The 15,832-nt window shown below is 38.8% G+C and overlaps 1 protein-coding gene across 9 annotated transcripts in view; it reads left to right on the top strand.

Moving 5' to 3' along the window:
* The window catches only part of MARCHF7 (membrane associated ring-CH-type finger 7), a 57,572-nt gene that overhangs the window by 5,436 nt on the left and 36,304 nt on the right, over positions 1 to 15,832 (top strand). For all 9 annotated transcript variants that reach the window (XR_002732639.3, XR_004229202.1, XR_002732640.3 and 6 more), the window contains one exon: positions 11,870 to 12,036. Coding sequence is in view for 6 of the 9 variants with exons in the window: in XM_023217380.3 (XP_023073148.1) it covers positions 11,884 to 12,036 (153 nt within the window). In the remaining 3 variants the exon portion in view is untranslated. The remainder of the gene's footprint in view (positions 1 to 11,869; positions 12,037 to 15,832) is intronic.

The following is a 15,832-nucleotide window of genomic DNA, read 5'->3' on the forward strand; positions in this document are numbered from 1 at the left end:
AATTCTTCTCCTTAGAACTTATGTAATACAAATTATTTAAAAAATGCCTTTTCCTCTGGCAAATAATTGTTGCCCTCAGTTAACAAAGTACATTAAAGAAATTTTTTGAAAACTAAGTGTAAAGAAGAAAAAACACATCAATAATGCCATCACCCGAGATAACAGTAAAATGATAAAAATGGCTATTTCTTTCCAATTGTTTAATGCGTATACTTAATATAAGTAATCCTGTATAGGTTTCTTTACCCTGCAGTGAATATCCTGTACATAAATCTGAATGACTTTGAAAGATGTTTTACTATGTGTTAAAGACAAATTTCAAATAATGAAAAAGCCAACAAAATTTCTACTGAGCTGTTTATATGAAAACCTTCACGCTGGTGGTATTGGTTAATAATAGTATTTGCTGAACACATTCTGTGTGCCAGCAAACCTCACAATATACCTGTGAAGTTGATACTATCATTATCACCATTTTATAGGTGAGGAAATTAAGCATTTGTTTATACCTAGAGTCATACCCAAGTATACCAAGTGAGGGGCAGACTTTAAAGCTTCCACTCAACTAGCATATTTCTACAAATAGAAATTGGCTGATGTACAAAAATTAGGCAAAGATTAACTTATTTCCTGCCTAGCCTAGCCTCAGTTTTCTATTTTGGAAAAAAATGTGATACGAATTTAATATATTAAATACATATTTGTTAATACATTAACATACAGTAAAAGACTTTTAGGTGTGGGAGGTAGCATGTGTTAATACGGCTGAGGCATTTTTGTTAGGCTGGTTATTTTATGACTACTGTGTGACTCTTGACAGATATCTGAACAAGGCCATTATTGTAATAATGGGACATAGTGATCTGTAGCATAATGGAAGGGGATACATAATACTTGAGAAAAATCTTCATAAGCAGAATCAAAGAAAAACTTTTGGACATTGTACTGCTTTTAGGAATTCACAGCTTTCCAAATTTGGTAAACTAAAAATCCAAGCTCTACCTGGTAGGCAGCTTGTGGTTGTGGTCAGAGAAAGCTTTAATCTTAAGTAGGGTAATTGGTAGAACTCCTTTCCTCCTAATGTTTTCTTAAACTGCCTGAAGTTTTTCAGTTTACTTTTTCATAGTACCCCAAATTCCACTAGAGATAAGTTGGTGGGAAGAGTGCCAAATAGAAGGTACAGTACAAGTAGAAGGCAAGCAGGTAGCATATATATCTGGAAAAAAGTAAATAAATCAGTGTATGTAACTGAAAAATTTACTGTCAGCCACACTGCTGTCGTGTTTTCAAAACTTTATTTCCAGCATTCTCCTGGACCTTCTGGGCACTTCTGATTGATTGCTTATTATTATTATTATTATTTTGAGATAGTGTCTTACTCTGAGTGCAGTGGCGCGATCTCCGTTCACTACAACCTTCACCTCCCCAGGCTCAAGCAATTCTCCTGCCTCAGTTCCCGAGTAGCTGGGATTACAGGCGTGCATCACTACCACCCGGCTAATTTTTTTTTTGTATTTTTAGTAGAGACGGGGTTTCACCATGTTGGCCAGGCTGGTCTGCTTATTCTTTTTTAAAAATATTTTTTCTAGAGACGGGGTCTCAATATGTTACCCAGGCTGGTCTTGAACTCCTGGCCTCAAACAATCCTGCCCTGGCCTCCCACAGTGCTGGAAGGCACCACAACCGGCCAGACAGCTCATTCTTTAAAACCAAGTAATCTTGGTGTGCTTCGTTGACCACCCCCCCCCCACCCCACCCCCTCCCAACCCCCTGAAAGAGAAACAGTAAAATGTTCGTTCTTCATCAGTATTATAAATAATTCCCTCCTTTCCCAGTTGTTAGGTAAATCCTTTCTGACTTAAGAAGTATGTATTGAATCTGCCTTTTATCCATTTCCATGACTTTGGGTCCTCACCCGTGGAGCCAACATGTCTCTTCCTTTAATAATCCTAATACTAATTGAGTTTGGGGGGATTTTTTTTCTAGCTTATTTCCTCCTCCCCCAGTTTTTCAGTTTTACCTAGTCTTCTGTTAAGCCCATCAGTTTGCTCATTTGTTGACATTAGGGCCGAATCTTGGTCTGCTTCTGCCATTTTATCTCTTGGTGTAATGGATTGATTTTTTTCTTCCTTGCATTTTTGTGCATCGTATAAGTTTTGACTGAGTGCTAAACTAAGGACAGATTAGAGACTGAAATAAATAATATTTATGCATTGATATGGGCATATTCTACTTCTGTTGGGGCATCAGTATGATGGGTTGACTTTGTTTTGTCTATAGTTGAGATGGGTATGAGCTTTATTATTGCTTTATTTACCCTCAGAGTATTCCGGTAGTGGACTGCCACTGCCTAGTGCTTAGTATGAGGCCAAGAATATTGGTGGAGTTCCCCCCGCCCCAACCCAAGACAGAGTCTTGCTCTGTTGCCCAGGCTGGAGTGCAGTGGTGTGATCTCGGCTCACTGCAACTTCCGCCTCCTGATTCAGGCGATTCTCCTGCCTCAGCCTCCCAGGTAGCTAGGATTACAGGCACTTGACACTATGCCCCACTAATTTTTGTATTCTGAGTAGAGATGGAGTTTCACCATATTGGCCAGGCTGATCTTGAACTCATGACTTCGTGATCCTCCTGCCTCGCCTCCCAAAGTGCTGGGATTACAGGCATGAGCCACTATACCCAGCCATGGAGGATTTCTAAAGAGTCAAGGCCAATTATCTTACATAATGTCTTCCATTTTGGGTGTCTTATCCTCGTAGTGTTGTTTATATTATGGCTATTGTGTATTTGTTAAAAAGTGTTCTTATTGCAGTTTCCTGTTGCTTGCCTGTATTTTTCAAATTTCTCTTTATTTAAACAAAGCATAGTTTTATAATCTGCCTAAAATGCTTGAGTTGATGTTTTGCTACTCCATTTTTTTTCTCTCATCTTGTGTCTCAAAGACCTTGTTTGTGGTATCTTATTTTGCTGTATACTTAGTTATCCCTTGTTCGTTATACTTGAAAATTTACTTGTAGAAATAATTTGAAAGTTAGCATGAAGGTATATTCCTCTAGCAAGATTTATGTTGGCTTCTGCCATGTTCCTGGTGGATTACTGAATTGGGACCACCTTAAACCAAATTCAGGATTTGAACTTCCATTTACCAAGCAGGCAACATTAACTTGGGCTGTAAATCTGCACAAGAGCTGGTTTACTTCTGTTAGTAGCTTAACGCTTTCCCCCACCCCTCAAGACGGAGTCCTGCTGTGTTGCTCAGGCTGAGGTACAGTGGCATGATCTTGGCTCACTGCAACCTCTGCCTCCCAGATTCAAGCAGTTCTCCCGCCTCAGTCTCTGCATTAGCTGAGATTACAGGTGCGAGCCACCACGTACAGCTATTTTTTTTTTTTTTTTTTGTATTTTTGGTAGAGACGGTTTCGCCACATTGGCCAGGCTGGTCTCAAACTCCTGACCTTGTGATCTGCCCTCCTTGGCCTCCCAAAGTGCTAGGATTACAGGCATGAGCCACTGCACCTGGCCTAATAGCTTAACTCTTAATCTGAGGTTGTGGTCTTTTGGAGTCCACCTTATTGTGAGGAGGTGACCTGTTAAGAGTCCTTACCTTGTTTATGTCCTGGATCTCTTCAGAGTTTCTTAGGATGCCCAGAGGAATGGAGTCACCCATTTAAAAAACAGTTCATTTTTTTCATAGCTAAAGCAAGCCCACAGGTTTGTGAGATACAGACGGACTACATAAATTGTTGAATTGGTATGAATACAGGTTTTTTACTCTTGTTGCTGTGTCAACCACTATTAAAATACCTTAAGGTGAAGGCATACTTAACAGAGTAACAGTATGTCTTATTAGGTAAACTAGCAGCTACATTATCAGCTTCAGAGAGTCTTCATCCAGAAACTTTCATCTCACAAGTCAAAAAGTTCAATAAGTGAAAAATCTCAAATACTAATCATACGTTTTTTTTTGTGGCTTTGTAGCTAATTACATTCCTTACACACTCAGTACCAATTCTGGAGAATAGAAAGCTTAGCCTCTTGTCAGTGCCTCGCATTCCTCAGTCATAGACTTTTTTTTTTTTTTTTTTTTTTTGAGACGGAGTCTCGCCCTGTCGCCCGGGCTGGAGTGCAGTGGCCGGATCTCAGCTCACTGCAAGCTCCGCCTCCCGGGTTTACGCCATTCTCCTGCCTCAGCCTCCCGAGTAGCTGGGACTACAGGCGCCCGCCACCTCGCCCGGCTAGATTTTTGTATTTTTTAGTAGAGACGGGGTTTCACCATGTTAGCCAGGATGGTCTCGATCTCCTGACCTCGTGATCCGCCCGTCTCGGCCTCCCAAAGTGCTGGGATTACAGGCTTGAGCCACCGCGCCCGGCCATAGACTTGTTAATGAGGAACGGGAGCATAAAATTCTAGTGGATCTATCATGACTGGGACTTCAGTGAGGCATACTTCACTATGGCAGTTGCAAAACTTTTAATGAAGCTCAGAGCCCACACCTACAAAATCAGCCCTGCTCATAAGTTTCTTATTACCAGACAGAAAGATAGCCTAACTGTCCAGCTCTGAAATGAAATCTGAATTTTAAAAAGCATGATATAGTGACAGAAGGAAAAGACCATTTCATTGACCATTGAAGAAAGATTGTACATGTGAACTTTTTTTGCACTGTCTTTAAGTCTTGGTTTAAAACATTAAGCTTCAAATGCCTCTTTCCACTGGTCTGCTCTTACTTATACCTTTTTCTTTTTTTTTTTGTTTTTGAGACAGTCTTTCTCTGTTGCCCAGGCTGGTGTGCAGTGGCCTGATGTTAGCTCACTGCAACCTCTACCTCCCGGCTTCAAGTGATTCTTGTGCCTCAGCTTCCTGAGTAGCTGGGATCACAGGCGTGTGCCACCACACCTGGCTAACTTTTGTAATTTCAGTAGAGATAGGGTTTACTGTGTTTGCCAGGCTGGTCTCGAACTCCTGGCCTCAAGTGATCCACCTCGGCCTCCCAAAGTGCTGAGATTACAGTTGTGAGCCACCATGCCCAGCCTATATACCTTTTCCTTTGTAGCACTTAGTACTATTGAAGTTATGTGATTGTGTAGTTTGTTCCCTGTTAGAGAAATTGTTACAGTTTCTTTACAGAATGTTTAGTGTTGTCCCCCTACCTCGTTCGCTTGTTGAGTATTAATTACTGTGCGTAGTGCATGAATATCCAAAGAACTTGGTTAAATGAATGAATGAACTTAAAAAGATGCATCTTAGAACCTTCTAAGTGATTCGATAGAAGTTTCTCAAGGACTGCACATTTTTGTTTTTCACTATATTTTGTGCTTTTGACCTACAACTTATGCAACCAAATTACGTAAGTTTTCATGTAACACCTACATTGTCAAAATTCAATCAATTTATGTGGAGGAGTTGCCAAAAATAGTTTCATACAATATCAAATTATCTCTCTCAGAGGACTCTGCCTCTTTGCCTTCTCCCAAGGAGGTTTGTTTTAAGCAGATTTCCTACTAGGTTAGTTTAGTTCTGCAAGTGAGAACTGGGTATAAATGTAGTCAGAGTAAACTATGAGAGGTATTATTAAGAAGCACTATTGTCGTAGAACTTAATATTGGTGTATGTCTTTTAAAAAGCATTTTGTTTCCCAAAATTCTCAGATTGCATATACCTTTAGTGTCTTCTTAGCTACCTTGATAAAATACCACATCTGCTACTTGTTAAATTGTTCGTGGGCTTTTGCATTGTCAGTGTTTAACCATTAATGTTCTTTCTCCTAATGAATGCCTTTTTAAATTTCCAGTTCAGGATTTACCTCTTTTTAATGAAGTATTTTGTATCGACTTACCAAATACGTATATAGTTTGTAAAAAGCTGATGGTAGAAAAGATTTATAATTTAGGTGACCATAAGCTTTATCATCCAAATGAGGCCACTTTTAAGAGACAGCGTAGGCACTATTAATAATTTTTCTGGGATAATAAGCATAAATTAGAATTTTTCAGCACATAAACTAGGACTGTTCTGGGCAAATAGGGAAATATGGTCATCCTGCTTCTAAGTAAAAGAGCAGTCCTTTCTTTTCCTTACCTTTTACCCTATCCTACCTTTTAGTCCCACTTTGCAAAGGCAGTGCCCCACTAGTATTTACTGTTTCTTTTAGGACTTATGTACTTTCATTTTTCTAAACAGGGTGTTTATATGGTTATTTCATGGTTTTTCATTGTTTCCTATCTTATTTCCCACTGCCCACTTCCATCTCACAATATGTAACAAATTGATTCAGTAGTCTGTATTTACATTATTATGAGTATGTAAATATTAAAGAGCTCACCTAATACAATCATGCCTCCTTTCATGAACAGCTGAGTTTTTCCAAGTTAAAAAATTAATTCTTAAAATTGCCTTCTGTTCTGTATACACACTGTGTTTTCCAGCTATACCGTCATCTCTACCACATGCCAGTGAGATATAGTTTCCATGTGATGCTTTTTTTTTTGTTAGAACTTCTGCTACCTGAGGTCCTGCTCCAGTCTGAATTGTTTGCTTCCCATGCTTTCTGCATACCATCTTCCTTAACTTCCCGTTTATTGCTGCTTCCTGGGTTTCGTATCTTGTTATTTCCTGCCTCACACTCCCTTATTTCTGGGACATGCTTTTCATTTAGCTTCATCTGGTTGTGTTTTTGGTCATTTTGTTTTGTTGAGACCTTCCATGTCTGGAAACATGTTCTGTTCTCCACTTCAAATTTACTTGCTAGATTGGAATTCAAGGCTAAACATTTTTCTCAGTATTATAAGCATTATTTCATTGTCTTAAGTCTTTATTGTTGCTGTTAAGCTGTTCTGATTACATTCTCTTTGTATGTGACCCATTTTTTCCATTCTAGTAACTTACAGGATCTTTCCATTACTTCTGGTTTCTGCATTTTCACGGTGATATATTGTGCTTAGTGTTGGTCTTTTTTCTTACGTAGTCTTGAGCCCTTTCAATTTGGAGAGTTCTGTTCTTCGTTTCTAGAAAAGTTTATTTGGTAATTTTCTCTATATTTCCTTTTTCTGTAACCACAGTCAAATGATAACTCTCTGGATAATTATTTTCATGTTAATTTGCTATTTGTTTTGGTTCTGCTTTCCAGGAGGTTTCTGCAGCTTACTCCCAATCCTTATGTTGAATTTATTTCAGTGTATCTCATTTTAACAAGTATATGGCATTTTGAATTTCCATAAGCTCTTGATTATGCTGTCTTTGTATTCTCACCCATCCTGTTCTTATTTTATGAATGAATTTTTTTATATACTTTAAGTTCTAGGGTACATGTGCACAACTTGCAGGTTTGTTACATATGTATACATGTGCCATGTTGGTGTGCTGCACCCATTAACTTGTCATTTACAATAGGTATTTCTCTTAATGCCATCCTTCCCCCCTCCCCCCACCCTACGACAGGCCCCAGTGTGTGATGTTCCCCTCCCTGTGTCCAAGTGTTCTCATTGTTCAATTCCCACCTGTGAGTGAGAACATACGGTATTTGGTTTTCTGTCCTTGCAACAGTTTGCTCAGAATGATGGTTTCCAGCTTCATCCATGTCCCTACAAAGTACATGAACTCATCCTTTTTTATGGCTGCATAGTATTCCTTGGTGTTTATGTGCCACATTTTCTTTTCTTTTTTTTTTTTTTTTTTTTTGAGACAGAGTCTCGCTCTGTCGCCCAGGCTGGAGTGCAGTGGCCGGATCTCAGCTCACTGCAAGCTCCGCCTCCCGGGTTCATGCCATTCTCCTGCCTCAGCCTCCGGAGTAGCTGGGACTACAGGCGCCTGCCACTTCGCCCCGCTAGTTTTTTGTATTTTTTTAGTAGAGACGGAGTTTCACCGTGTTAGCCAGGATGGTCTCGATCCCCTGACCTCGTGATCCGCTCGTCTCGGCCACCCAAAGTGCTGGGATTACAGGCTTGAGCCACTGCGCCCGGCCCTGTGCCACGTTTTCTTAATGCAGTCTATCATTGATGGACATTTGGGTTGATTCCAAGTCTTTGCTATTGTGAATAGTGCAGCAATAAACATACTTGTGCATGTGTCTTTATAGTAGCATGATTTATAATCCTTTGGGTCTAATCCTTTGCATAATGCGATGACTGGGTCAAATGGTATTTCCAGTTCTAGATCCTTGAGGAATTGCCACACTGTCTTCTACAATGGTTGAACTAGTTTACAGTCCCACCAACAGTGTAAAAGTGTTCCTGTTTCTCCACATCCTCTCCAGCACCTGTTGTTTCCTGCCTTTTTAATGATCACCATTCTAACTGGTGTGAGATGGTATCTCATTATGGTTTTGATTTGCGTTTCTCTAATGACCAGTGATGATGAGCATTTTTTCATGTGTCTCTTGGCTGCATAAATGTCTTCTTTTGAGAAGTGTCTGTTCATATCCTTTGCCCACTTTTTGATGGGGTTGTTTGATTTTTTTCTTATAAAATTTGTTTAAGTTCTTTGTAGATTCTGGATATTAGCCCTTTGTCAGATGGGTAGATTGCAAACATTTCCTCCCAATGAATGAATGTTATTTGATCTCTGTGAGGATAGAAATAAACCCCTTTCCCCCAAATTTTCCTCTCCCTGCAGCATCTTTTTTTTTTTTTTTTTGAGACAGAGTCTCGCTCTGTCGCCCAGGCTGGAGTGCAGTGGCCCGATCTCAGCTCACTGCAAGCTCCGCCTCCCGGGTTTACGCCATTCTCCTGCCTCAGCCTCCCGAGTAGCTGGGACTACAGGCGCCCGCCACCGCGCCCTGCTAGTTTTTTGTATTTTTTTTTTTTTAGTAGAGACGGGGTTTCACCATGTTAGCCAGGATAGTCTCAATCTCCTGACCTGGTGATCCGCCCGTCTCGGCCTCCCAAAGTGCCGGGATTACAGGCTTGAGCCACCGCGCCCAGCCTCCCTGCAGCATCTTAAAGTTTTGTTGTTACTATTGTATACTTTGGTCTTTCTTTCATATTGGAGGCCTTCCTTGATTACGTGGTAGTCCTTGATGTTTGTCAGTTAGAGGGAAGCACTAAAAGTCCTGATGAGAAACTCTTGGTGACTAGCAGCCTTTGCTGTAGGATAGAATGGTTTAGTGAAAGGCTAGCTATTGAAGTGAAGACATTTCAAATGATATTCAGAAATCTTATCACCGGTGTTTGGTGATCCAAGAGTAGAATCCCTTAGTCTCCTGACAGCATTGTAGAAACAGGACCATGAAAGAGTCTTTGGGTCTCAATATTGAATGTATAAATTTTCTTTTATTCCTTAGACTGAACCATGCCTAAACTCCTGCAGAGATGATTGTACGTCGTGTGTGGGAGATGGGAGGCGTGGAGGACACAAGAGTGTTATCTAGGAAATCTTTATTCTCCAGAGAATAAATACTCTAGGGGAATGGAACTGGGGAAGAATCTGAGATTCTACTGCTCCAGATACAGGTGTTAATTCAACAGCTTGCTGACCACATGCACCATCCCCCCAATCTGTTATTTTTTTGTGATAAAATACAGAGAACATAAATTTTACCATCTCAACCATGTTTGTGTACAATTCAGTATTATTGGATACATTCATAATGTTGTGCAAGCATCACTAACATCTATCTCCATAACTCTTTTCATCTTGTAAAACCAAAATTTCACACTCATTAAACAACTCCCCATCCCCCGCCAACCACCAATCTTCTTTCTCTATGATTTGACTATTCTTAATTATTTTAATGTGTCTTTTCTGTGTTTAGATATATAAATACTTACCATTGTATTACAGTTGTCTACAGTATTCAGTACAGTCGCATGCTATACAGGTTTGCTGTCTAGAAACAATAGGTTATACCATATAATCCAGGTATTAGAGTATACCATTCAGGTTTGTGTATATACACTGTTATTTTTGCACAGTGACGAAATCACCTAAAGATGCATTTCTTAGAATATATTCCTGTTCTTGAGTGATGCATGACTATGCATACTATGCATACAATGCAATAATGTTCAGCCATAAAAAGGAAGGAAATTCTGGCATATGGTACAATATTGATGAACTTTGAGGACATTAGGGTAAGGGAAATAAGCCAATCATGAAAAGACAAATATTGTATGATTCCACTTATATGAGATACAGTCAGAGGCCTTGTAAATCCTTGCCTCAGAATATTTGAAAATCTTTTTAAGGCCAGGCATGGTGGCTCATGCCTCTATTCCCAGCACCTTGGGAGGCCGAGGTGGGCAGATCACGAAGTCAGGAGATGGAGACCATCCTGGCTAACATGGTGAAACCCTGTCTCTATTAAAAATACACAAAATTAACCACATGTTTTGGTGGGTGCCTGTAGTCCCAGCTCCTCTGGAGGCTGAGGCCGGAGAATGGCATGAACCCAGGAGACGGAGCTTGCAGTGAGCGGAGATCGTGCCACTTCACTCTAGCCTTGGCGACAGAGCAAGACTCTGTCTCAGGAAAAAAAAAAAAGCTTTTTAAATTATAGTAGTAGTGTCTTTATAGTAGCACTATTACAGCTCCCAAATGGAAACAATATAGTGAACATTCATGGTAGAATGGGAAAATAAATTGTGTGCATTCATATAGTGGAATGCTATGTAAAGAAATTAGAGTGAACTTAAAACTGCATACAACAACACAGATGAATCTCACAAATATAGTGTTGAGCAAATGAAGCTGGATACAAAAGAGTACTCATTGTATGATTCCATTTATATATGTTTAATAATCAGGCATGGGTAATCATTACTTTTGTCCTGGATTTAGAAATGTTTAGTGAGGAAAAGTTGGAAATTATTAATCTGTAAAGTGGAAAGCACTCAGTTCCACAAAATAAATTTAGCATTTTAGTTTTTTTTTCTTAGAAGTTTTATTCATTTTATTTGCATTAATAGAATCATACTGTATGTGTAGATTTATAGATTGACCTTTTTACTTAAAGTGTCATTTTCCAGTAGTACCATAAACAATCTTTGGAAACATTTTGAGAAACACTTTATTAGCTCTGTGATCACATACAAATAACTTAAACTCTCAGTGCCTGTTTTCTTATTTATAAAGTGGAGATAATATAATACCTGTCTCACAGGGTTGGTCTGCAGATTCAGTGAACTAACAGTTAATCAGAAGGTCCTTACTGTCAGACCGTGCATATAATACTTAATAAATATCAGCTGTTGCTATTATTTTTGTTATAATTAAGAGATCCTACTATGAGTGATAAATAAAAAGAAAGTTCATTCATATCCCAGGCAGTGATTTTAAAATACTTTAAATGATTCTGACCTAGAAAATTCATTGTTGAGATGGGGAAATAGAAAGGTAAACAAATTAAAACACATAGTAGTATGAAAAGTATGTATGAAATAGAAACATATGCAGAGAAGAAAGGTACTTGTGTTTAAACCGATGACCAAGAATTGGGTGGGTAATGTATAGACTTTCCAGGCACATAAACAAAGGTTTATGAGAACATTGTGTTAAAGGGTATGCAAATAGTACGACAGGTATGAGCATTGAACACAAAAATTAGAGAATACCAAGAGAGTCAAGAACAAATTCATGTTGAATATGTAATAGACAAAATTGAGTAAGGAATAGAGCCCAGATTTTGGAAACAACAGACCTCAGAGTGCTTCATTCCACTTTTACCATGTTCGTTTGCTTCCTTTAACGGATGGTAGAAAACCTTTGATGAACTTCTGCTTTGTGGAAGAGAAGTGGTGATCATTTCACAATTTACCTTGTCAGATATGGTTAATTTGTATAGTTAATTTTTTATTTGAGCTAATGATTAAGGAGGATTAATCATTAAAGGCTTTCATGTTTTCCCAAAGGCAATTAATGAAAATTTTCATTTCACAGAAAAATCTGTAAGAATGGAGTCTAAACCTTCAAGGATTCCAAGAAGAATTTCTGTTCAACCCTCCAGCTCCTTAAGCACTAGGATGATGTCTGGAAGTAGAGGAAGTAGTTTAAATGATACCTATCACTCAAGAGACGCTTCATTTAGATTGGATTCTGAATATCAGGTAACATTTTTATTTGGAATATATGTATACAGCCTTTTTCAAAATCCCTAGGGCCACTCTTTTGAGGGTATTTTAAAAATGTAGTAGCTGGATCTGAGGCATCCTGTAATCAAAACCAATATATATGTAGCAAAATGAATAATAATTTTTCAAACTTTTTGGACTTCAGAATTATGAATAACAGATTGTAACCTCATATAAAATCATACTTTTGGGCTGGGAACGGTGGCTTACGCCTGTAATCCCAGCACTTTGGCAGACCGAGACTGGCAGATCATTTGAGGTCAGGAGTTCGAGACCAGCCTGGCCAACATGGCGACACCCCATCTCGACTAAAAATACAAAAAAATTTGCTGAGCGTGGTGGCACATGCTTGTAATCCCAGCTACTTGGGAGGCTGAGGTGGGAGGATTGCTTGAACCCAGAGGTGGAGGTTGCAGTGAGTCGAGATCATGAGACTGCACTCCAGCCTGGGTGACAGTGTGAGACTCCATCTCAAAAAAAAAAAAAAAAAGTCTTTTCCAAAGACTTGGAAAACTTTGTACGTATAAACATAAGTATCAATTTTAAGTATAAATTTAAACTGGTCAATCAATGTGAATGGCTTTGTCGGAGGAACAAAAACTGTACCTCCTTTTCCTCTAAGATCACACTCATTCATCTGACTTTTCTCTGCATATACACAAAGCAGTGGTGAAATAACAAATGTTAAGTGTTTTTCTTTGAGATTACAACTTCTAAATATTTTGCTTTGAATGTTGAGTGATTTTTAAATTAACAGGTTATCTTGTTACAAAAGTGCTAAAAGTCTTTTACATGAATTTTTAAATGTGATTTTTATGGTGAGTAATGAGTTTATATTGGTATATCCATCTACTCTTATATAGCTAGTTTTCGTTAGGAGCACAAGCTTTTCATTTCATTTTGTTTGAAACGGGGTCTTGCTATGTTGCCGAGACTGGTCTCAAACTCTGGCTCAAATGATCCTCTCACCTCAGTCTCCTAAGTAACTGAGATTATAGGCACATACCACCATGCCTGACTAGGTTCTTTGGATTTTGAAATGGCTTATCATTGTAACAAATTTAAGCCATTGCATTTTTGGCTGAATGTTATAATTAATGTTTGATTTGCAAAAGCCTGATCTTGAGGTAATCTAAAAGAATCCTTTGAAAATTTGTTTGTATTAAATATTCATATATTTATATATTATATGATCTGATATATGACAGTCTCATAAAAATGTTCCTACACAGTAGTAAGCATTCTGTAAGATATATTCAGAGCAAGACTGAAGTAAAAAAAAAAAAAAGAAAGAAAAAGAAAAAGAAAGAAAAAGAAAATGCCCATATCTACTACCCATTTCTTAATTGACTATATGAACTGTTTACCTGGTCTCTGTTTTATTTTAAACTCCAGCTCAGTGGAACCTGGTCTCATTTTAAATATCAATTGATATTGTACATTTTCTGCTGCTAGACAAGTTTATGATTCCTAGAGGTGTAGAATCATATATTTTGCCTTTTATAGAAATATCATGGTGACATATAAAGAGCACAGAATTGTGTTTTCCCGTATTGTCTTCGTAAAATTTTGTCTACTAATTTTTGTCTACTTTTAAAAATATATATAGCTTATTAATGAGGAACACAAACTTTGAAACCAGACTATACTGCCTAGAGAGGAGTCATGTTTCATGACTTACTAGCTATTGACATCTTTTTCTGTTGTGATTGTTTTTGAGTGTTTGTTTCTTTTTTTTGAGACAGGATCTCACTCTGTTACCCAGGCTGGAGTGAGTGGTGCAATCACAACTCACTGCAGCCTGGATCTCCCAGGCTCAAGTGATCCTCTCACCTCAGCCTCTCCCCCAGCAGCTAGGACTGCAGGCATGTGCCACCATACCTAGCTAATTTTTGTGTTTTTTTTGAAGAGGTGGAGTTTCATTATGTTGCCCAGGCAGGTCTTATACTCCTGGGCTCAACCATTCTGCCCATCCTTCCCTCCCAGAGTGCTGGGATTGCAGGTGTGAGCCACTGCACTGGCTGACATCTTTTTGTCTTAGTATCACCTACTTTATCCAGTTGTTACAGTTACATGACAGTGCTGTATGTTAAATGATAATAGTACCTGGCATATGGTAAACACTATATAAATCTTAGCTACTGCTGCATTTGTTTTTTATAATTGTTATAATAATAATAATAGTGTAGGTGCTAAAGTCCTGAATATATTTAGTAAATTTATTGACATTCTCCTTAAGATATGACTGTTTCAAACTGTTTCTTCTAACTTGTTCTTAATGTTGTAGATTATTCAAAAAAAAGTCCATTTCTGGTCAGGCATGGTGGCTCACACCTGTAATCCCAGCACTTTGGGAGGCCACAGTGGGTGGATCACCTGAGGTCGGGAGTTCAAGACCAGCCTAACCAACGTGGAGAAACCCCGTCTCTACTAAAAAGTTAGCTGAGTGTGGTGGCACATGCCTGTAGTCCTAGCTACTCACGAGGCTGAGGCAGGAGAATCACTTGAACCCAGGAGGTGGAGGTTGTGGTGAGCCGAGATTGTGCCATTGCACTCCAGCCTGGGCAACAAGAGTGAAACTCCGTCTCAAAAAAAAAAAAAAGTCAATTTCTTATTATGTTAAACAAATAGCAGCATTTTTTTAAAAAAAACATTTAAATGTTGGCCGGGCACAGTGGTTCACGTCTGTAATCCCAGCACTTTGGGAGGCCAAGGCGGGCAGATCACAAGGTCAGGAAATCGAGACCATCCTGGCCAACATGGTGAAACCCCGTCTCCACTAAAAATACAAAAAATTAGCCCGGTGTGGTGGAGGGCGCCTGTAGTCCCAGCCACTCAGGAGGCTGAGAGGAGAATGGCGTGAACCCAGGAGGCTGGAGCTTGCACTGAACTGAGATTGCACCACTGCACTCCAGCCTGGGCAACAGAGTGAGACTTCGTCTCAAAAAAAAAAAAAAAAAAAAAAAAAATTCCATGTTAATGACTTCAAAATGACCCCACCTAAATGTTGGTTGTAGTAACATATTAGTGTTGATTTCATTCTATTCCAAAATTTTAATGTCTTTAACTATCCAAGTAAAATTCAGAAATTACTTGCAAACACCCAAAAACCAAACCAAGTAGAATTTTTAAAATGTTTATTGATTCTTAAGATAAATTATTTTTATAAATTTTAGGGATTTTCTTAATGATTTTTAGATGCTTTAAGTTGCTTACAATCAGTTTTTTAATCACTTTTTTCTTTTTAATGGTATGGGAGCAGTTTCAACCATAATTCAACCATTTTTAGCCTGCTTTGCTTTTTTAGTTTTGATTTCAAAATTGAAACTCCTATGTTCTTAAACAAAGTGTTTCACTTTTTTGTTTTTGTTTTTTTTTTAAGAGACAGGGTCCTGCTCTGTCACTCAGCTTGTGGAATAGTTGAGCAATCATGACTTAGCACAGCCACAACTTTATGGGCACAAGCGATCCTCCTGCCTCAGCCTCCTGAGGAGCTGGGACTACAGGTGCACACCCTCCCCCACCCCCCTCCCCCCAACACACACACATATGTGGCTAATTTTTTTTAAAAATTTTTCTTGTAGAGATGGGATCTTGCTATGCTGCCCAGGCTGGACTCAAACTCCTGGCCTCCAGCAATCCTCCCACCTCAGTCTCCCAAAGTGATGGGATTATAGATGCGAGCCATCTTGCCTGGCCAGTATTTTATTTATCTGTTTTTTCTTCTGTAAAATGGTGATAGTGATAGTGGTTTCTTCATACAGCCACATCT

Source organism: Piliocolobus tephrosceles, chromosome 11 (genome assembly GCF_002776525.5).
Source record: "Piliocolobus tephrosceles isolate RC106 chromosome 11, ASM277652v3, whole genome shotgun sequence".
In the NCBI taxonomy this organism is placed as follows: domain Eukaryota; kingdom Metazoa; phylum Chordata; class Mammalia; order Primates; family Cercopithecidae; genus Piliocolobus; species Piliocolobus tephrosceles.